Raw genomic sequence first — 22,311 nt, 5'->3', positions numbered from 1 at the left:
GCATTATTTCATTCTTTTTTTATGGCTGAGTAGTAGTCCTCTGTATATATGTAACACATCTCTGAATTATTTTTTGATGATTTCTTTCTTTCTGCAGCTCTATTATTTGAGTTGATTGAATCTTCTGGACTGATTATTGAACTTTCTTTTGTGTTTCCATCTCTTTACGCTTTCGCTTTACCTTCTTGGAAATTTTATCACATTGATCTTCTGCCTCTTTTGTTGCATTTTTCATTTCTACTCTGATAGTTTAAGTTCTAAAAATTTTTGGTTGTTTTCTCGTTCTCTGAATGTTTCTTTTTTAAAAAAATAACATGCCATTCTTCCTTCATGATTCACTGTTTATTTCAATACTCTTATTTCAATATTTTCTGTTTAACTGAGGATATTGTTAACATTTTTTTTTAGAAGATTTCTTCTACCTGTATAGGCTCTATTTCTTCTAGTATTTGTTCGTCCATTAATTGATTGTTTGTTTTAGTTTTTGGATTTCATGTTAGAATTTTTAATCTGTCTGATCATTTTTAAAGAGTGGGGAACTAAAATGCTGGTAGCAAGGTCTGTAGTTGAATGTGGCTTGCAAATTATAAGGTGAACTGTAGCGTGAACTCAATGGTCCATTTATTGGGGGAACTCCTGGTATATGCTATCTTTAAAATTTTCCTCTTGGGCTTGTGAGACTCCCCAGGGACTCTTTCAGTTTTCTGACTGCTAATGTTCTGGGAGCTCAATGAGGACAGCTGGGAATCTCAGCATTCAGTTTGTACTCATTCCTTTAATCCCTTGCTTTTGGTGGTACTCTCATCCTTCACTGTTCCTGAAGCTGCTTCACACACCCTTTACCTTCTCCAGAGAAGAAAACTACAGTTGACCCTTGAACAGCATGGGTTTGAACTGTGTGGGTCCTCTTGTAGCAGATTTGTTTCAATAAATATGTACTACAGTACTACATAATCCATGGTTGGTTGAATCCATGGATGTAGAAACACAGATATGCAGGGCTGACTGTAAAGTTATATTCAGATTTTTGACTGTGTGAAGGGTTGGCACCCCTAACCTCCACATTGTTCAAGGGTCAACTGTAGTCTTATGTAGGGTAGAAAATGGTGGTTGTTCAGTAGCATATAGAGGAATATGGGATTGAGGGATTTAATTGCTGCTTAATTCACTTTCAACCAGTTGTTTTCTTCCCTCCCAACTCCCCTACCCCCAGCTTCCACTTCCACTTTGTGCCACCAGTTCCTGAGTCTTAGGATTCTGGGTATAACTCAAGTGGGGTCCTACTTTTTCTCATAGCTGCTTAAGATTCAAATACCCTGAGGCTTCTAAGTCAATTACTGTTAGTCCATTTTCTTCGTAGCTTCTAAGGGGTTGTTGCTGTTGTTTTTTCTCCTAATTATTCTTGAGGTTTCATGACTTTTAAAACAATCTTGGTCTGTAGCTTCAAGACAGAGTGAAATTAGATGCACATGTTTAGCCCATACTCTTTATCCCAAGCTCCAAAAGTAAAAATTATTCACATTCGAAGATGGAGTAGAAGGAGGTGTGCTCACTCCCTCTTGTGAGAGCACCGGAATCACAACTAACTGCTGAACAGTCATCGACAGAAAGGCACTGGAACTCACCAAAAAACATACCCCACATTCCAAAGACAAAGGAGAAAGCACAATGAGACGGTAGGAGGGGTGCAATCACAGTAAAATCAAATCCCATTACTGCTGGGTAGGTGATTCACAAACTGGAGAACAATTATACCACAGAAGTCCACCCACTGGAGTGAAGATTCTGAGCCCCATGTCAGCCTTCCCAACCTGGGGTCTGGCAATGGGAGGAGGAATCCCCAGAGAACTGGACTTCAGAGGCCAGTGGGATTTGATTGAAGGACTTCGACAGGACTGGGGGTCAACAGAGACTCCACTCTTGGAGGGCACACACAAAGTAGTGTGCGCACCAGGACCCAGGGGGAAGGAGCAGTGACCCCACAGGAGATTGAACCAGACCTACCTGCTAGTGTTGGAGGGTCTTCTGCAGAGGCGGGGAGTGGCTCACCGCCGGGAAAGGACACTGGTAGCAGAGGTTCTGGGAAGTACTCATTGGTATGAGCCCTCCCAGAGTCCGCCATTAGCCCCACCAAAGAGCCTGTAGCCTCCAGTGCTGCGTCACCTCAGGCCAAACAATCAACAGGGAGGGAACACAGGCCCACCCATCAGCAGACAGGTGGATTAAAGTTTTACTGAGCTCTGTCCACCAGAGCAACACACATTTCTACCCACTAGTCCCTCCCATCAGGAAGCTTGCACAGGCCTCTTAGATAGCCTCATCCACCAGAGGGCAGACAGCAGAAGCAAGAACTACAGTCCTGCAGCCCACGGAATAAAAACCACAATCACAGAAAGATAGACAAAATGAAAAGGCAGAGAACTATGTACCAGATGAGAGAACAAGATAAAACCCCAGAAAAACAACTAAATGAAGTGGAGATAGGCAACTTTCCTGAAAAAGAATTCAGAATAATGATAGTGAAGATGATCCAGGACCTCGGAAAAAGAATGGAGGCAAAGATCAAGAAGATGCAAGAAATGTTTAACAAAGACCTAGAAGAATTAAAGAACAAACAAACAGAGATGAACAATACAATAACTGAAATGAAAAATGCGCTAGAAGGAATCAGTAGCAGAATAACTGAGACAGCAGAATGGATAAGTGACCTGTAAGACAGAATGGTGGAATTCACTGCTGCAGAACAGAATAAAGAAAAATGAATGAAAAGAAATGAAGACAGCCTAAGAGACCTCTGGGACAATATTAAATTCACCAACATTCACGTTATAGGGGTCCCAGAAGGAGAAGAGAGAGAGAAATGATACGAGAAAATGTTTGAAGAGATTATAGTCGAAAACTTCCCTAAACTGGAAAAGGAAATAGCCAACCACGTCCAGGAAGCACAGTGAGTCCCAGGTAGGATAAAGCCAAGGAGAAACACACTGAGACACGTAGTAATCAAATTGACAAAAATTAAAGAAAAAGAGAAATTATTAAAAGCAACAAAGGAAAAACAACAAATAACACACAAGGGAAGTCCCATAAGGTTAACAGCTGATTTCTCAGCAGAAACTCTGCAAGCCAGAAGGGAGTGGTACGATATATTTAAAATGGTGAAAGGGAAGAACCTACAACCAAGATTACTGTACCCAGCAAGGAGCTCATTCAGATTCAGTGGAGAAATCAAAAGCTTTACAGACAAGCAAAAACTAAGAGAATTCAGCACCAAGCCCCAAACCAGCTCTACAACAAATGCTAAAGGAACATCTCTAAGCGGGAAACACAAGAGAAGAAAAGGACCTAAAAAACAAATCCAAAATAATTATGAAAATGATAATGGGAACATACATGTCAATAATTACCTTAAATGTGAATGGATTTAAATGCCCCAACCAAAAGATACAGACGGGCTAAATGCATAGAAAAACAAGACCCATATATATGCTGTCTACAAGACACCCACTTCAGACCTAGGCACACATACAGACTGAAAGTGAGGGGATGGAAAAAGATATTCCATGCAAATGACAATCAAAAGAAACCTGGGGGCTTCCCTGGTGGCGCAGTGGTTGGGAGTCCACCTGCCGATTCAGGGGACGCGGGTTCATGCCCCGGTCCAGGAGGATCCTACATGTTGCAGAGCGGCTGGGCCCGTGAGCCATGGCTGCTGAGCCTGCGCATCCGGAGCCTGTGCTCCACAACGGGAGAGTCCACAGCAGTGAGAGGCCTGCGTACCGCAAAAAAAAAAAAAAAAAAAAAAAAAAATGAAGTAGCAGTATGCAGATAAAATAGACTTTAAAATTAACAATGTTACAAGACAAGGAAGGACACTACATAATGATCAAGGGATCAATCTAAGAAGACATAACAATTGTAAATATATATGCACCCAACAAAGGAGCACCTCAATACATAAGGCAACTGCTAACAGCTATAAAAGAGGAAATTGACAGTAACACAGTAATAGTGGGGGAATTTAACACCTCACTTACACCAATGGACAGATCATCCAGACAGAAAATTAATAAGGAAATACAAGCTTTAAATGACACAATAGAACAAATAGATTTAATTGATATTTATAGGACATCCCATCTGAAAACAGCAGATTACGCTTTCTTCTCAAGTGCACATGGAACGTTCTTCAGGATAGATCACATCATGGGTCACAAATCAAGCCTCCGTGAATTTAAGAAAATTGAAATCATATCAAGCATCTTTTCTGACCACAGTGCAATGAGATTAGAAATAAATTACAGGTAAAAAACCATGCAAAATGCAAACACATGGAGGCCAAACAATATGCTACTAAATAACAAAGAGATCACTGAAGAAATCAAAGAGGAAATCAAAAAATACCTAGAGAGAAATGACAACGAAAATATAACGATCCAAAGCCTATGGGATGCAGCAAAAGCAGTTCTAACAGGGAAGTTTATAGCGATACAATCCTCCCTTAAGAAACAAGAAAAATTTCAAATAAAAAATCTAACTTTACACCTAAAGGAACTAGAGAAAGAAGAATAAAAAAACCTCAAGTTAGTAGAAGGAAAGAAATCACAAAGATCAGAGCAGAAATAAATGAAATAGAGACAAAGAAAACAATAGCAAAGATCAATAAAACTAGAAGTTGGTTTTTTCTTTTTTTGTGTGTGTGGTATGCGGGCCTCTCACTGCTGTGGCCTCTCCTGTTGCAGAGCACAGGCTCCGGATGCGCAGGCTCAGCGGCCATGGCTCACAGGCCCAGCTGTTCCGTGGCATGTGGGATCTTCCCGCACCTGGGCACAAACCCTTGTCACCTGCATCGGCAGGCGGACTCTCCACCACTGCACCACCAGGGAAGCCCTAAAAGTTGGTTCTTTGAGAAGATAAACAAAATTGATAAACCTTTAGCCAGACTCATCAAGAAAAAGAGGGAGAGGACTAAATCTACAAAATTAGAAATGAAAAAGAAGTCAAGACATATACCGCAGAAATACAAAGCATCCTAAGAGACTACTACAAGCAACTCTATGCCAATAAAATGGACAACCTGGAAGAAATGGACAAATTCTTAGAAAAGTATAATCTTCCAAGAGTGAACCAAGAAGAAACAGAAAATATGAACAGACCAATCACAAGTAATGAAATTGAAACTGTGATTAAAAATCTTCCAGCAAACAAAAGTCCAGGACCAGATGGCTTCACAGGTGAATTCTATCAAACATTTAGAGACGAGCTAACACCCATCCTTCTTAAACTCTTCCAAAAAATTGCAGAGGAAGGAACACTCCCACACTCTTTCTATGAGGCCACCATCACCCTGATACCAAAATCAGACAAAGATATGACCAAAAAAAGAAAATTACACACCAATATCATTGATGAATATGGATGCAAAAATCCTCAATAAAATACTAGCAGACAGAATCCAACAACACATTAAAAGGATCCCAGGGATGCAAGCCTTCTTCAATATATGCAAATTAGTTAATGTGATACACAGTGTTAACAAATTGAAGAATAAAAACCATATGATCATCTCAGTAGATTCAGAAAAAGCTTTTGACAAAATTCAACACACATTTATGATAAAAACTCTCCAGAAAGTGGGCATTGAGGGAACCTACCTCAACATAATAAAGGCCATATACAACAAACCCACAGCAAACATCATTCTCAATGGTGAAAAACTGAAAGCATTTCCTCTAAGATCAGGAACAAGACAAGGATGTTCACTCTCGCTACTCTTACTCAACTTAGTTTTGGAAGTCCTACCCATGGCAATCAGAGAAGAAAAAGAAATAAAAGGAATATAAATTAGAAAAGAAGAAGTAAAACTGTCACTGTTTTCAGATGACATGATACTATACATAGAAAATCCTAAAGATGCCACTGGAAAACTAGTAGAGCTAATCAGTGAATTTGGTAAAGTTGCAGGATATAAAATTAATGCACAGAAATCTCTTGCATTCCTATATATTAACAAGGAAAAATTTGAAAGAGAATTTAAGAAAACAATCCCATTCACCATTACAACAAAAAGAATAAAATACCTAGGAATAAACCTACCTAAGGAGATAAAAGACCTATATTCAGAAAACTGTAACACTGATGAAAGAAATCAAAGATGACACAAACAGGTGGAGAGATATATCATGTTCTTGGATTGGAAGAATCAATATTGTGAAAATGACTGTACTACTAAAAGCAATTCACAGATTCAGTGCAATCCCTATCAAAATACCAATGGTATTTTTCACAGAAGTAGAACAAAAAATCTTACAATTTCTATGGAAACACAAAAGACCCCGAATAGCCAAAGTGATCTTGAGAAAAAAAACAGAGCTGGAGGAATCAGACTCCCTGGCTTCAGACTATACTACAAAGCTACAGTAATCAAGACAATATGATACTGGCACAAAAACAAATATAGATCAATCGAACTGCATAGAAAGCCCAGAGATAAACCCATGCACCGATGGTCAACTTATCTCTGACAAAGGAGGCAAGGATATACAATGGAGAAAAAAACAGTCTCTTCAATAAGTGGTGCTGGGAAAACTGGACAGCTACATGTAAAACAGTGAAATTAGAACACTCCCGTAACACCATACACAAAAATAAACTCAAAATGGATTAAAACTTAAATGTAAGACCGGACACTGTAAAACTCTTGGAGGAAAACGTGGGAAGAACACTCTGACATAAATCACAGCTGGATCTTTTCTGACCCACCTCCCAGAGTAATGGAAATAAAAACAAAAATAAACAAATGGGATATAATGAAACTTAAAAGTTTTTGCAGGGCTTCCCTGGTGGTGCAGTGGTTGAGAGTCCGCCTGCCAATGCAGGGGACGCGGGTTCGTGCCCCGGTCCGGGAGGATCCCACATGCCGCGGCACGGCTGGGCCCAAGAGCCATGGCCGCTGGGCCTGTGCGTCCGGAGCCTGTGCTCCGCAATGGGAGAGGCCACAACAGTAAGAGGCCCACGTACCGCAAAAAAAAAAAAAAAAAAAAAAAAAAAAAGTTTTTGCACAGCAAACGAACCTATAAACAAGACGAAAAGACAGCCCTCAGAATGGGAGAAAATATTTGCAAACAAATCAACGGACAAAGGATTAATCTCCAAAATATATAAACAGCTCATGCAGCTCAACATCAAAAAAATAAACAACCGAATCCAAAAATGGGCAGAAGACGTAAATAGACATTTCTCCAAAGAAGACATACAGATGGCCAAGAGGCACATGAAAAGCTGCGCAACATCACTAATTATTAGAGAAATGCAAATCAAAGCTACAATGAGGTAATACCTCACACTAGTTAGAATCGACATCATCAGAAAATCTACAAACAATAAATGCTGGAGAGGGTGTGGAGAAAAGGGAACCCTCCTGCATTGTTGGTGGGAATGTAAATTGATACAGCCACTATGGAGAACAGTATGGAGGTTCCTTAAAAAACTAAAAATAGAATTACCGTATGACCCAACAATCCTACTGCTGGGCATATACCCATAGAAAACCATAATTCAAAAAGACACATGCACCTCAGTGTTCATTGCAACACTATTTATAACGGCCAGGTCATGGAAGCAACCAAAACGCCAATCGATAGACAAATGGATAAAGAAGATGTGGTACACATATACAATGGAATATTACTCAGACAGAAAAAGGAACAAAATTGGGTCATTTGTAGAGACGTGGATGGACCTGCAGACTGTCATACAGAGTGAAGTAAGTCAGAAAGAGAAAAATAAATATTGTATATTAACGCATATATGTGGAATCTAGAAAAATGGTACAGATAAAGAGTTTGCAATGCAGAAATAGAGACACAGATATAGAGAACAAATGTATGGACACCAAGGGGGGAAAGTGGCGGGGGTGGTGGTGGGATGAATTGGAAGACTGGGTTTGACATACGTACACTAATATGTATAAAATAGATAACTAATGAGAGCCTGATATGTAGCACAGGGAACTCCAATTCACTGTACAGTAGAAAGTAACACAACATTGTAAAACAACTATACACCCCTGAAAAAATTATTCACGTTCATGTTACAAAATTACATACAACAGTATACAGGAGTGTAAAATAAAGAGTAAAAGTCTCCCTTTACCACCCTCCTGCATATCGACTACCCAGAGGTAACTAGAGAAAGTTACATGTGTACTTCCCAGAAATTTTCAATTTATACTTTTATTTCTGTAGAATAATATATATAGTTTAAAGAATCACAAATGAAATTTTACTGTGTAAATACATATGTGGTATATAGTGTAAACATATACTATGTATATTTAATATGTTGAAACTACAGAGTTCCATATCAACCTGCACATCAGTATTTACAGATGTCTAAGTTTTTTTAACTGTTTTATAGTATCACATTGAATGAGTTTTTCCTAATATCTCAATTGCTGAATACTTGTTTCTTATTCATCTTTTTAATATTATTACCAACAGTGCTACTATAAAGATTCAGATACACAGTTTTTTTTACTACTTGTGAAAAATAATTTTAGTTAAATTCTTTAAAATGGAATTATTTAGTCAAAGGGTATATACACTTTTTATTTTAAATATATGCCACATTGCTCTTCAAGAAAGTTATGCCTCTACTAGTAGTATATAGAAGTGTCATTTTTCACACTCTGTTACTTAGCTATTATCATACTTTAAAATCTTTGACATTCTGATGAGTGAAAAATGCTATCTTGTCATTTTAATTTGCTTATCCTAATTATGTGTGACATTAATCATGTGCTTATTGGACATTTTTTTCTATGAGCTTCATATTCTGTTCGTTTAGCCACTATTATTTGGATTATTCATCTTTTCCATGTCAATTTGTAAAACCTCATATACTTGAGAGAATTTTGCCCTTTATCTCTTAAATGTTTTGCAGATATTTTCTCAGAATTATTCTTTATATTTGCGACATTGTTTACTGTATTTTTGTTATATGGTCAACATATTTTAAAATGAAAAAATACTGAACAAGTATTGGCTTTCCTATCCTTGACTCAAATTATTTTCTTTATAGCTTGAATATATTATAAAGTACTTAAACTATTAACATTTAGGACATATCAACAAAAACTTTATTTCAATTAACTAATTTATACAGTAAATTAAAATTTTCTTTTATTCTGATTCTACCTTTAAAACGACCACGAACTAAATTTCATTTTCACATATGTTATGCTATTTAGAAAAAATATTTCTATTTTCAGTGTTCTACGCAAGAGTTCTTCCTGATTGTCAAAACCCTGTACCACCTGAAGTCAGAATTTCAAGCACTAATACCTGCTGTTAATTCCCATGTTCAGTCAGAGTTGCTCCAGACATTTATTTCAGAAATTCCTGAACTCCTCAGTCCAGTGGAGCATTACTTAAAGATTCTCAACGAACAAGCTGCCAAGTAAGTAGCAGACCCTTAGTTCTTCCTTTCTAGCAGTGAAAGTAATGTATTTGCCATTTGATATGTGGATACTTAAGCTTCTATAGAAGTAATGAAAGAAGTTGCATGTAAAACTAGAAATGTGATCAGATACTAAAGGCTCTATATTACAGCTAGAAATAACACTTAGTGTTTAGGCAGTTCCGTCACACAGAACAAATGTGGTACTTCTCCACGTATCAGGTGATGAAAAGATAAAGTCCAGGCCTAGCAAGTAGTAGCAGTTTATTAATCCAAAAATAGATAGCAGATGGCATCTTGTGCTTATTTGCTAGATATCCAGAGATCCTCTGCTTTATATTCAGAAACTGCAGAAGCAAAGTTATCCTCTAAGGAGTAGTCATTTTACAATTTATCCCACAAAGAACTCTAAGTATAAGAAAAAAGATTTGACAGTATTTACATTAGTGTTTATTTTCTGAATATACAACAAATGTTGAATTTCATCTCTTGGTTTCACCATGGCAATCATGAACTTGCAAAACGAAAATAATGTTAGGGTAAGTTTGTCTGTCTTCAAAGAAATTAAGAAACTCACCCATAAATATTTAGTGGAAGAGCTGGAATTAAAATCTTGTTCTCCTGACTTCCCACCCTTTGGTCTTTCATTATGTTTTGAAAAATAATTGTTAATTGGTATAAGTAATATGCTTTAATATATGTATTTGCATTTTCTCATTTTTTTAGGATTGGGGATAAAACTGAATTATTCAAAGACCTTTCTCACTTCCCTTTAATAAAAAAGAGGAAGGACGAAATTCAGGAAGTTACTGACAAGATTCAAACACATTTGCAAGAAATACGAAAAATACTAAAAAATCCTTCTGCACAATATGTGACAGTATCAGGACAGGAGGTAGTATCAAACATACTTTTCTTTTACATTAGTTTTCCTCAATTGGAAAGGATATTTTAAAATGTAAATAAAAATCTGAGGATAGATGAAAGAATTATTGTTTTCTTTTTTTTCAGATTTTCTGTTTTGTTTCTTGGAAATATATTGTAATAGCTTGTTTTGATAAGAATTTTCTTTTAATAACAGTATTTGGTTTGCTTATTTACTTTAGTCTCGGTAAAACCATGGAACTTAATGTTACATGTGTTTTAATATTATCTATTGAAATTATAGAGAACCTTGACTATCGTAAATAATAACTTTCAAGACTTCATTTACCCTAAATCCAAGAGAGAGAAGTTAGTCTTTGACTCCTGGTCTGCAGATGATGAAATGATACAAACCACCTAATGTAGTGAATAACCTACACTAATTGGATCACAAAGTGATTAAATGGCAAGGCTTCCTTTTGAAGCAGTATAGCTGCTAAAAGAACAGAAAAACAAAACTATAGCAAAAACCTACATTTAGTGGATCTTCCATAAGATTATGGTGCTGTCTAGAATGTGTTTTTTGGTATGTGTATTTCTGTTTAAAGTTTGATATTAGTATCTGAATGAGAACCAGGAATAAGTACGCTTTTTAAAGTGTACTTATATCTGTCGGTCCTATTCTAAGTCTTGAGGTGTTGCTACTTCTACATCTTATGCTTAATAAAATATAAAGATTCCAACTGAGGGAATCTGAAAAATTCTACTTTGTTAAAATAGCAAATTAGGGAATTTGTGAATAATTTCTATAGGATGAATATTTTATTCAGAATTTTAAAAAATAGATATTTTTCTAGTGGGGAAAAGCATAATTTCAAATGTTTTTAAAATATTTGGACTGCTGTATTTAGCCAAAAGTGTTGATTTGTTTGATTACTTGAATTAAGAAATTCTACAGTAAATTATAATCTTTATTAAAATGTTTATTAATGTAACAGACCAGTGATTAAGTCAGCCTGTCTTCTAGACAAAATTTAGATATTATACTAAGGCAGACATTTCATTATGCATTCCACATAGAGCTCTGTATAACAGAAAAATGACTTCACCCTACGTATACTTACTTCTCACTCTTCCCTGAACAGGCAAATACCAAATACTTAATTGTATCTCTTGGTTTCACTATATAATTATGACCTTGCAAACTGACAAGTGATCTCAGTGCCACTGTTCTGTTCTATTTGTTGAAAATGAGATGATCAAAATTGCTTGATACGTTAATAAAAGATGTTTAGTAGGAAAGTGGTTACCTGGTATTACAGTGGGGAAAGCTGCCAGTTCTACCACTTACATGCTACATGACCATGGAAGAGTCACCTCTGTAGTGAGACTACTGTGAAGACCAATTGAGTTAAAATACATGAAAGTATTTTCTAATCGGAAAGCACTATGCACATATTATTCATATAACAATAATAATAATAATAATAGTAATATAGTTACCATTTGTCAAGCACATGTTAATGTTCAGAATGGTGCTAAGTGCTTTGCATATATTATTAATCCTTGTAACAACACAGAAAGGGATTATTCCAGTTTTGCAGGAAAGGAAACTGAGACTTGGCATAGTATAGTGAGATAAGTTACCCAAGTTAGAAGCTCATTTCCAGCCCAGGTCTGCCTCCAATCTTTATACCATGTCGTTATTTCACTCAACTCACAAATATTAATACAAAGGATTATCAACATCATAGATTTTATTTGATAAAATCCAGACATTTTAGAGCTCAGACTTAAATAAAGCTTAAGGCATTGGAAGACAGCCATGGATTCATTTGGCAGTTTTAAAGTAAAAATGGGGAAAACTGATTAGGAATTCATAAGGGATAGTAGATTAGTTATTTTGTGTCAGTATAACATTGAATTTAAGAAAAAGCGCAGCATGGAGATTAAGTAATTGGATTACAAAGGATTAACAAGGAAGGTAAATTATTATTTTTAACCTTTACTAAGTTAAGTTGATAAGTTTGAGGCAAGAAATTTCTTAGTTTTTAACAATAGGATGGATTCTTGTTGGTTTTTTTTTTTAACCTGTAGAATCTTAGTAGTACATCAATACAGAATCACTTTTATAACATTTTTTGGGAATTAGTGATTCTGTTCATTCAAACACCAAATGAATTCTAAATAGCATTGTTATAATCAAATTCTGTTTAAATATTTATACTGAAGTTATAAGCAAATTTAGAGATACTCAAAGGAATAAGAACAGACTCTATCAAATATGATTACCTCTGAGAAGTGAAGGAGGAAAGAAGGAAAACCCTTGTTTTATATATATGTGCTTCTTATTTTATACCCTTCGGTTCTGTCTGAAATTTTATTTCCATACATTTAACTTTGTAATATATTTTTAAAAACCTGTTATAGCAGCCCTATGTGGTACATGGATCTTGTTAATATTAGTAAAAATAGATAGACTGTCAAGTCAGTGTTACTTTTGGCACCATTCATTTTTTTCACCTTTGTTCCCAGTTTTTATGTACTCATTAGAATACTAAGCCTTATTGACTATGGTGAATTATTGTGTCTGACTCTGAAAGTATTGGTTTAGAAAATAGTGAAAGAAAGAAAATCCTGGAAAGAAAATAATGAAAGCAGAAATTTACATAGCTTTACATAGTTAGTTCATTGCTTCTGTGGCAGCCTCTTTCATGTTTTATGTGTGGAGAGAATTGTCTCTTAACCTTGAATCAGATATGGAATAGGCATGGGGGGATATTTAGACTTGAGGCAGTATTGATTAGTAGTTTTCTTAAGGAAAAGGAAAGAAATATTAGTGGAAAATCTTTAGAAAAAATTTTATTAATTCACAGCATGCAGCGTATCCAAATATCTGCTTAACATGTTTAAGACGTGGAAAGTAATCTCTGTTATATTTTACATCTAAATAAAAAGTATTTGCAAATTCCTAAGACATAGTGGGAAAGACAGTGGGGAGAATAGGAATGGGTGAAGTGTGGGCTTGGAGAAAACAGAGAGCAGTTTCTGGAGTGTGATAAGAATTTCAGCAAACTTAACAATGATGCCAGTCCAGTGATTCTACGGGCTGTAACAATATCTGAGTAACAATTTGAGTAACAATACTGAGTAACAATATCTGACATTTAACCAGGACAGAACTGGATCCCAGCAGAAGAATATGAGGGATTGTTAAAATGAATCTGGACAGACTTCTAGCATCAACACCTAAGAAACACAGTCATGAACTATAGAGTAAGGGAAGTTGCTATGAGAACTCTCTAAGATTTCTGAAATATATGTTAATTTCCAATTTTTGTTAGTTTCCTTTTCTTTAACAATAAAGTCTCTAAAAAAAAGGCCTGTCTTCTCATTCTTAGAATGTTCATGAAATAGAAAATTTCCTATTCCATAGCTAGTGTAGAACAGAAAAAAACTTTCTAGTTGATGACAACTCTGAGGAGAAACACAGGCTGAAAAGAAGATGACACACAGGACCAGCACCTGAGGAAGTGACCCCAGGGGTTTAACAAGCGGGAGGTCCACGTAGCTTTCCTGATTCTCACTCTGTTTTCCATCCTGTATTGGCTCTATAAATGGCTTGCTTGAGGAACTGTGGTCCTTAGAATAGACCCTGGATACTTACAGATTGAACAGTTATGGTCCAGACTATTCCCAAGGTGCTCCAAAGGGAGCAGTTTGCCACTGACCAGTGGCAGTTGGTAATGAGTATAAGGCATGGATCTGAATCCAGAGCTGCATGGATCTGAATCCAGAGCTGCCATGCTGCAGAGTTATGGTGAATAACTTAAGTACACTATCCTAGCTGGCTGCCCAGAGACCTCACTGAGGCAGTTGTAGCTTCTTTTCAAAATTTCCACCATCCTTAGGCAGTAATTCCTATGGAGCTCTGTGTTACACACGTCCTTCCCAAATATTAGTGATCTAATGTGGTCCTGAATTTTGCTGTTTGCCTTTGACATAGCTCCTCCCACAATTATTTTTTAAAAAGACCAATATGTTTTCTCATAGAACATTTCAAAATAATATTTAAGCAGAATTTTTTAGCCTACTCTTGGAGTGATTTCTCATCAGTGATATTTATTTTGTGAATTTTTGTCCTTAGTTACTTTTTTTTTTTAATAAGGTAATCTGAAAGTTGTTGCAAAGTATTTGATTTATTTATTTATTTTGTCTGTGTTGGGTCTTCGTTTCTGTGCGAGGGCTTTCTCTAGTTGTGGCAAGCGGGGGCCACTCTTCATCGCAGTGCACGGGCCTCTCACTATCACGGCCTCTCTAGTTGCGGAGCACAGGCTCCAGATGCGCAGGCTCTGTAGTTGTGGCTCATGGGCCTATTTGCTCCACGGCATGTGGGATCCTCCCAGACCAGGGCTTGAACCCATGTCCCCTGCCTTAGCAGGCAGATTCTCAACCACTGCTCCACCAGGGAAGCCCCCTTAGTTACTTTTTTTTTAGCCAAAAGGGGACTTTTAAAGACTCTTCACTCTTAACTCTTTAACTGGATATATCAGATTTGAAATTGTATTAATTCCCTCTATAAAAGAGGACAGCATTAGTTACAAAATCTTTGTGCTAAGGATGAAAATTCTTAAAATTAATCATTAATTCCTATTATAATTAATGTAAAAGCTACAATGTTTCTATTAATAGAAAAGTAAACTCAAAAGCCAGGCTGATACTTTTTTTTTTTGGCTGCGTCAGGTCTTAGTTGCAGCATGCAGGCTCTTTGTTGTGGTGCGTGGGTTTTTCTCTAGTTTTGGAGCGTGGGTTTTCTCTCTCTGGTTGTGGCATGCGGGCTCCAGAGTGCATGGGCTCTGTAGTTTGCAGCGCGTGGGCTCTAGTTGAAGCACACGAGCTCAGTAGTTGTCGCACACGGGCTTAGTTGCCCAGCGGCATGTGGGGTCTTAGTTCCCTGACCAGGGATCGAACCTGCATCCCCTGCATTAGAAGTCAGACTCTCCACAACTGGACCACCAGGGAAGTCCCAGGCTGATACTATTAATAATATGCATATTATAAATACCTGAAATGTTGTAAAACATGTGACAAAGTTCCTGTAGCCATCTCAAAATTAGTGGCTGCCGCAGAGCTTCTGAGTCCCATCCCATACAAAATAAGTGTATTTTTTATTTGTTTATTTATTTAAATAAAACATTAAATTTCATTGCAATAATACAGGAAATTGAACAGGAAGAAGAGATGATATATAACTAGTGCTAAAAATGGAAGGTGTGATTGAAGTAGTGATTTCATTTACTTCCTGGATGATTTCAGAAAAGCTTGTAGAGTACAGTTGGATCTATAAAGATATGGTTCATATAAATGAAAACCTAAAGAAGACACTCGTGAAGAAATCCCTTCCTCCCTTAATTGCTGAGGAAGTTACGTGCTTTGTCTGAGGATACTTTTAGAGGACTTAGGTTTCTTGGATAAAAACTATTACGATGAATCCTCTTCTGTTCAGAATTAGGGACTGACCATATCTCAAACTGATATAACATCTAATAATCAAATATTTTAAATTTTTATGTACTTAGAAATTTAATCTTATTACTGACTAATAGAATTCTTAAGATAAGTGGGTAGTAATAAATGAAAAAGGTCATTAAAGAAAAATCACCATTCGTAGTATGAACATAACAGTGTTACAAACATTAAAGCTCCAAGTTATATCCTTTATTACAACCTTTTTGCTGAATACAAATTGTACTTTATCCCAAGTATTGAAACCCTAATTAGTAATATTTGGTTGTACAGACATATATGAACTCTCCCAGTAACAATACTGGATTTATTTGGAATGTTTAGATTAATATTTGCTACACTATTATAGCACAGTTCTTTTTTTGAATTACAATCATTACATTTATTTTCTGCTATTATAGAACAATTTTGAGGAAGATTTAAAAGATTTAAAAATATAATGGTTAATCATTTAAATATCTAACCTTTATTTGTATTTATTTTAGTTTATGATTGAGGTAAAGAATTCTGCTGTATCTTGTATACCAACTGATTGGGTTAAGGTTGGAAGGTAAGTTTAAAAATACGTGTTTTTTCTTATTAATGGGAATTATGACGTGTTTACCGGCATGCTTCTGATATGTTAATAACCACATCCGTGACATTAAAAGCAAGTTTGGCCCTTCAGTTTATTTATGGAACTTTTAACTAGATAAATAATTATCTTAAACTCTTTTTATCATGGATTTTAAAACATTTTTTCCAAAGGGTATCTTATTTGTGTACACTTGTTTTCTTGTTTGTGAACTACTGTTTTATTCTTATTCCTCAGAGAACATTTTAAACACATGGAAAAAGAAAGTTGCAGAACCTTCAATTATAAGATTAATTTGGTTGCTTGAACTTCTTGATGAATGCTATACCTGACATTTCTTTTAAGAAGCTGACATTTCATTTTGTGCCTCACTGAGCTTGCTTTCCATGGCACATAGTTATAATAGTTCTTTACATGTTCTTTTTTTTTTTAAGTTATACCATGAATTGATGAAAATAATTAATCAGAAACAAAATTAGAGAACCACGTTGAGACCCTGCCTTTTCTCCTTGGTTAGGCATTAATCCCCAAGAGGGGACTCTTAAAGTGGTTTTAGAGAAGTGTATTTCCTCTTGTGAGTAGCATCGTTTGTGAAATATTTATTACTACTGTTAATATGTTTGCATGAACTTGAGATGAAAATACTATATTTGCCTAAGGTAGTAGGGGACTAGTTGCTGGTGATGGTATGAAGGAACTCTATGTTAAGAATGGAAGGAAATTTTAACATTATTTTGACGTGATGTGTGAATGATTATTAATTTTAATTATTATTTTAATTAAAAAAGAAAACTATTTATTTTCCATGGCCACTATCAAAGGATCCTGAAGGCACAGTCATGGGTTTCTTTACCTCTAATACCATCCTTTTTTTTTTTCCTATGTTACCAGAAGCTATAATTGAATTTTGGGTATTATTGACTTTAGGGAATGTTTCCTCATTTTGCAGGCATTCTTTATCTATTTTTGTCCTGTGCTACAGCTAATGAATGGTAATATGCTTTGTGAAGAGAAATTACTAGAAATTATGTTAGTGTATCTAGAACCATCACTAAAATGTCTCACTAAATGAGTTTTGTCAGAAGAGAACTATGATAAATATGTTTGCATAGAAATCTAGATGACATACTTTAAAAGCAATAAGCAAGGCATAAATCAGTGCCAGCGTCTTTTGAACATTTCAATGATGTAAATTGAATGAATAAATAAGATGGTTTGGGGGAAGTTTCACTGTTATTTTTTATCTGTTGTTTAGCTGTCAGAACCTTGAATAGGTTAGAATATCAAGTCAGATTTCTAATGTGAAAGGCTCACTTATAATCCAATAACTTGCCAAATTAAAGGTAATTGTGACAGCATGTTACAGGAGTGAGGGTGTAAACAAAGATCAGGATACACTGTCATCACCTGCCTATCACTCAATCTTGACCTTTTCTTCTTAAAGTTCCCATCATAGTAATAGCATCAATAGCAGTAATCACCACCACCATGGAACTCCTAACATTGAGTACTAATGACACAGGTACTCTGCTAAGCACTATCTCATCCTCTCAACAGTACCTATAAGGTAGATATTATTATTATACCTATTTGATAGATGAGGAAAGTTTTTAGTTTAGAGAAAGTCAGTTTTATTGGCCCAAAGTCACATAGCTAGCAAGTAAGTGACAGAGTTGAAGCCTTCGTCTGTATTCTCTGACTGGGGACCCATAGCATCCCCCATTGTGTTCTGCAGCTTCTTGAGGAAGAAGCAGAGATTATATGCAAGCCCAAAAGAGGAGTACATGATATTTCTTCCCATCCAGGGTCACTGTGAATCTATAGTTAGATCATGAATAACTCTTCTTTGACTGCCTCCTGAATTAATACATTACTATTCTTTGTAATGCTTTTTTTTCACTGAAATACTTTAATCATACAAAAAAGTATAAAATATAAAAAATAGGGCTTCCCTGGTGGCGCAGTGGTTGAGAGTCTGCCTGCTGATGCAGGGGACACGGGTTCGTGCCCCGGTCCAGGAAGATCCCACATGCCGTGGAGCGGCTGGGCCTGTGAGCCATGGCCACTGAGCCTGCGCGTCCGGAGCCTGTGCTCCGCAACGGGAGAGGCCACAACAGTGAGAGGCCCGCGTACCGCAAATAAATAAATAAATAAATAAAATATAAAAAATAATACCACCCTCACCAATATGTCCAACTCCCTGCTTTGTTAGGACTTCCTTTGTTATATTTGTATCTGATCTTTTTTTAATAAAGCAAGCATTTTCATTTAGTATAATTTAAAGAAAAAAGCTCTTATGAAGCAGAAATTCTAAACTTTGACTTTGCCATATGGATATAACTTGAAATGAATTTTAAAAGCTTCCTGAACAAAGTCCTGTGAACTTCAAGTATTTTATTTACAACAAAGATCTTTGGAGTCGGTAAAGTTCAGGATCATAATTGAAGAATGTTCTGTATTTACAGCTATTTACTTTCAACGTTCATCAGAGAATAATAAATAAGTACTTTAATTTTCTGAAGTGATGGCATTACTGATTTCTTAGTAACCTTGATTTCCTATTTATGTTTTTTCTTCTCTTCCAGCACAAAAGCTGTGAGCCGCTTTCACTCTCCTTTTATTGTAGAAAACTACAGACATCTGAATCAGCTCCGGGAGCAGCTAGTCCTTGACTGCAGTGCTGAATGGCTTGATTTTCTAGAGTGAGTTTACAATGAAAAATATAATCTGACTTTTTGCTATGAGAAATAGACCGGAAAATCTTTCCATCAGAAAGAAAAGTAGAGATTACTGCTTGTGACCTGCCATAAAATAGTTGAGTACATGTGTTCTCTGATTTTATTTTTAATCCATTGAAATGTAAGCTCATTTTAGTCTTTAGTAAGAAACCAAATATACTTTATTGTTACTGAACTAACATTTTGTTGCTAAGGATGTTTAGTAGCGTCACTTTGAAATTCTACCTTGGACTTTGTTTACTTTTCTTATATAATTATAGGCTTAACATTTTCAGAGTTGGACAAGTATGGGTTAGTTATTTTGTTTTTATTATCGCCATTTAATTTTTTTCTTATATTTTTACATCCTTTACCTTTTCCCCCAAACTTTTTTTTTTTTTTTTTTTTGCTGTACGTGGGCCTCTCACTGTTGTGGCGTCTCCTGTTGCGGAGCACAGGCTCCGGACGCGCAGGCTCAGCGGCCATGGCTTACGGGCCCAGCCGCTCCGCGGCATGTGGGATCTTCCCAGACCGGGGCACGAACGCACGTCCCCTGCATCGGCAGGCGGACTCTCAACCACTGCGCCACCAGGGAAGCCCGTCCCCCAAACTTTTAATTTGAAAATTTGTAAATTTGAAAATTTGAAAATTTCCCCCACCTCCCTCCCCCTTGGCAACAAGTCTGTTCTCTATATCTGAGTCCCCCTCCCCCCATATTTAAAAAACTTTCACATGTTGCATTTGGTTATTATGTTTCTTTAGTGTATTTGAATCTAGAATAGGCCCCTACCTTTTTGGATTTTTATGAGATTTTTTTTTTCGAAGAGTCCTTGCCTTTGTCTCAAAGAATGTCTCATTCTGGATTTATTAATAGTCACATGCTCATATTTAATTTAATTTGCTGGTGTGCTGGTAAATGGTTAACAGCCAACTCTCTGGAAGAGTAGTAGTGTGTGTTTGATTTCTGTTGTGTCACTACTCCCACCTGGACTGATTGCAATCTCCTGCTGGACTGGACTGGGAAGAGATGTGGACAGCTGAGTTTCAAGAGTCCATGGGAGCTGGCTCCAGACCACCACGCATCTAAACACTTTATATATGTTAGCTCATTATTCCTCACAAGAGCCCTATTAGTGAAATATTATTATCATCCCCAATTTACAGATGAATAAAGTGAGATGCAGAAATGAAAAATAAGTTGCTCACAACAAGGGTAAGGATTGGAGCCCAGAGGCAACCCAGGGTATCTGGTGGTAGGGTGTGTGCCCCTTAGCATCAGGCTGTAGAGCCCACCCATGATGAGTCAATCCATGGGCATCAGTCTAAACAGAAATCTCTTAGTCTTTCTCTTTAAAAACTTGAACAGTATTCAGTGAAGTCTTCAGGGAGCTTTATTCCATTTAAATTAACCAATCTGACAAGTGAAAAAAAAGGAACAAAAAAGATAATATGTGAGTTTTTAAAAGGTAGTAAATTGGTACCATCTCTTCTTGCCCAGCAGAGTTTTGAATTATAGGATCAGAAAGAGATTTTGTTACCGACCAGGGTTTTTGGCCTCCTTAATCAATAGAAATTGATCAGAGGCCTGACAAGAAGTTCAGGCAAGGCTTTATTGGGGCCCCTGCTGCAGCAGGGGGGAATGAGAACAAGCAACAGGTTCCCTTGCTTGCTCAGGGAGGCCAGGCTGGTTCCTTATACGGGGTGAGGGTCGGGGTGTGTCCAGGGGTCAGGTTGGAGGCGTGGCTTAGGTGGCTTGCCCACCCCTTAGGTGATGTTGTGAGCTGGGGGCATGTGCAGCACCCTGCTTTTGCTCCTGACCCCGTGCTTTTGCTTGGGGCTCTTCAAAAGTAACAGTTGGGTTTTTTGGTCTCTTTGTATCTTTTGTCCAGAATTTGCCCCACCTGGGCATGTGAGCAGTTATTTTTAGTCCCATATAGTTCCTTTGTATTTTGTTGCTCGAGGAGAGGTTTGTCCAGGTGTAAGCATTGCAGCACTGCAACAAAGGGTCCCAGGTCCCAGCCTATCTCAATTCCAGTGTACTTATCCGGAATCTTTTGAGGTTATCTTGTCTCAGAGTCTTGAATTCAGGGATGGAAATTTGGTCTGAAATTCCTTTTTCCAATTTACTTTCAATTACCCATGTTAAGGGTTTTTAGGGCCCTTGAGTCTCTCAGTTTTCCTGACTTTTCCCTTAGTAATATCACTGGGAACATGAAAATTGGACTCACATTTCCCCTTTCAAACTTCGAGCGCCATGTCCTAGGGTCCTGGGATTTGGTGAGGTTGTTCCTCTTCACTCTCTTCATACCGTACATGATTTTATAGGTCTGGGTTATGTTCCCCCTGTCCCGATTCTAGAATAAAGAAAGTTCAGGTCTTCCAGGCTAAAGATTTTGGCGGCATCTGGATTCTTTCTTTTTGTCTCTTTATCTGTTATCAAACTCCTGTTTGTCTTTTTTCTCTTTGAAATGTCTCTTTGATTTGCCCCTCCCTCTCCTGTCCTCTTCTCACACCTCACCGTTCTCACTGTGTCAGCCCTCTGCTGGGCCATTCTACCCCATTAACCCAGGAAAATCCTGCTTCCATTGTACCACACCTTTGCTGTAGTTGGGTGTGAGCTAACATTAAATAAAACATCACAGAAGAATATGATACTCATGATATATTGCTAAGCGAAAAAAGGATGGAAAGTATCAAAATGTGATGCTAATTCTGTATGTATAAATTCACTTACATGCACAGCATACAAATCTTTGTATTTTAAAAGATTAAATATATGTGCTATTATGATTAATATGCTTATTGGCCATTTGTATATCTTTGGAGAAGTGTGGGTGGGTGGGTGGGTGTGTATCATCTCAAATATTAAGTGATTTAATTCTGGATGTTGAGGTTACTGGAAATTTAATGTACTTTGCAGATACATGATATCAAAAGTTTCTATAATATACATATATTACTTTCAAAATGAGAAAAATTTGTTAAATTTTTTATCTTAAAAAAGAGTATTGGCTGAAATTTAGCTACAGCATTTGCAACTAGAGCCCCAACTTGAGAACAGCATTGATTGTTATGGCATACTGTTTATTGAGGTGCCAGATGGTGTGAATATAATGTCATTTCAGAAATGATTAACCTCATTGAACGTGACACCAGAGGATTGAATACCAGCTA

At 36.8% G+C, this 22,311-nt stretch overlaps 1 protein-coding gene across 2 annotated transcripts in view; it reads left to right on the top strand.

Moving 5' to 3' along the window:
• MSH3 (mutS homolog 3) overlaps positions 1-22,311 on the top strand; it is a gene marked incomplete at both ends in the record, with an annotated part of 183,814 nt that overhangs the window by 93,062 nt on the left and 68,441 nt on the right. For both annotated transcript variants that reach the window (XM_079703083.1, XM_079703084.1), the window contains 4 exons: positions 9,269-9,456; positions 10,183-10,351; positions 16,332-16,396; positions 19,006-19,122. In XM_079703083.1, coding sequence (XP_079559209.1) covers positions 9,269-9,456; positions 10,183-10,351; positions 16,332-16,396; positions 19,006-19,122 — 539 coding nt within the window. The remainder of the gene's footprint in view (positions 1-9,268; positions 9,457-10,182; positions 10,352-16,331; positions 16,397-19,005; positions 19,123-22,311) is intronic.

The sequence above is a fragment of the Hyperoodon ampullatus genome (assembly GCF_949752795.1).
Source record: "Hyperoodon ampullatus genome assembly, chromosome: 4".
Lineage (NCBI taxonomy): Eukaryota > Metazoa > Chordata > Mammalia > Artiodactyla > Ziphiidae > Hyperoodon > Hyperoodon ampullatus.
This window is presented reverse-complemented; position numbering and strand designations above follow the sequence as displayed.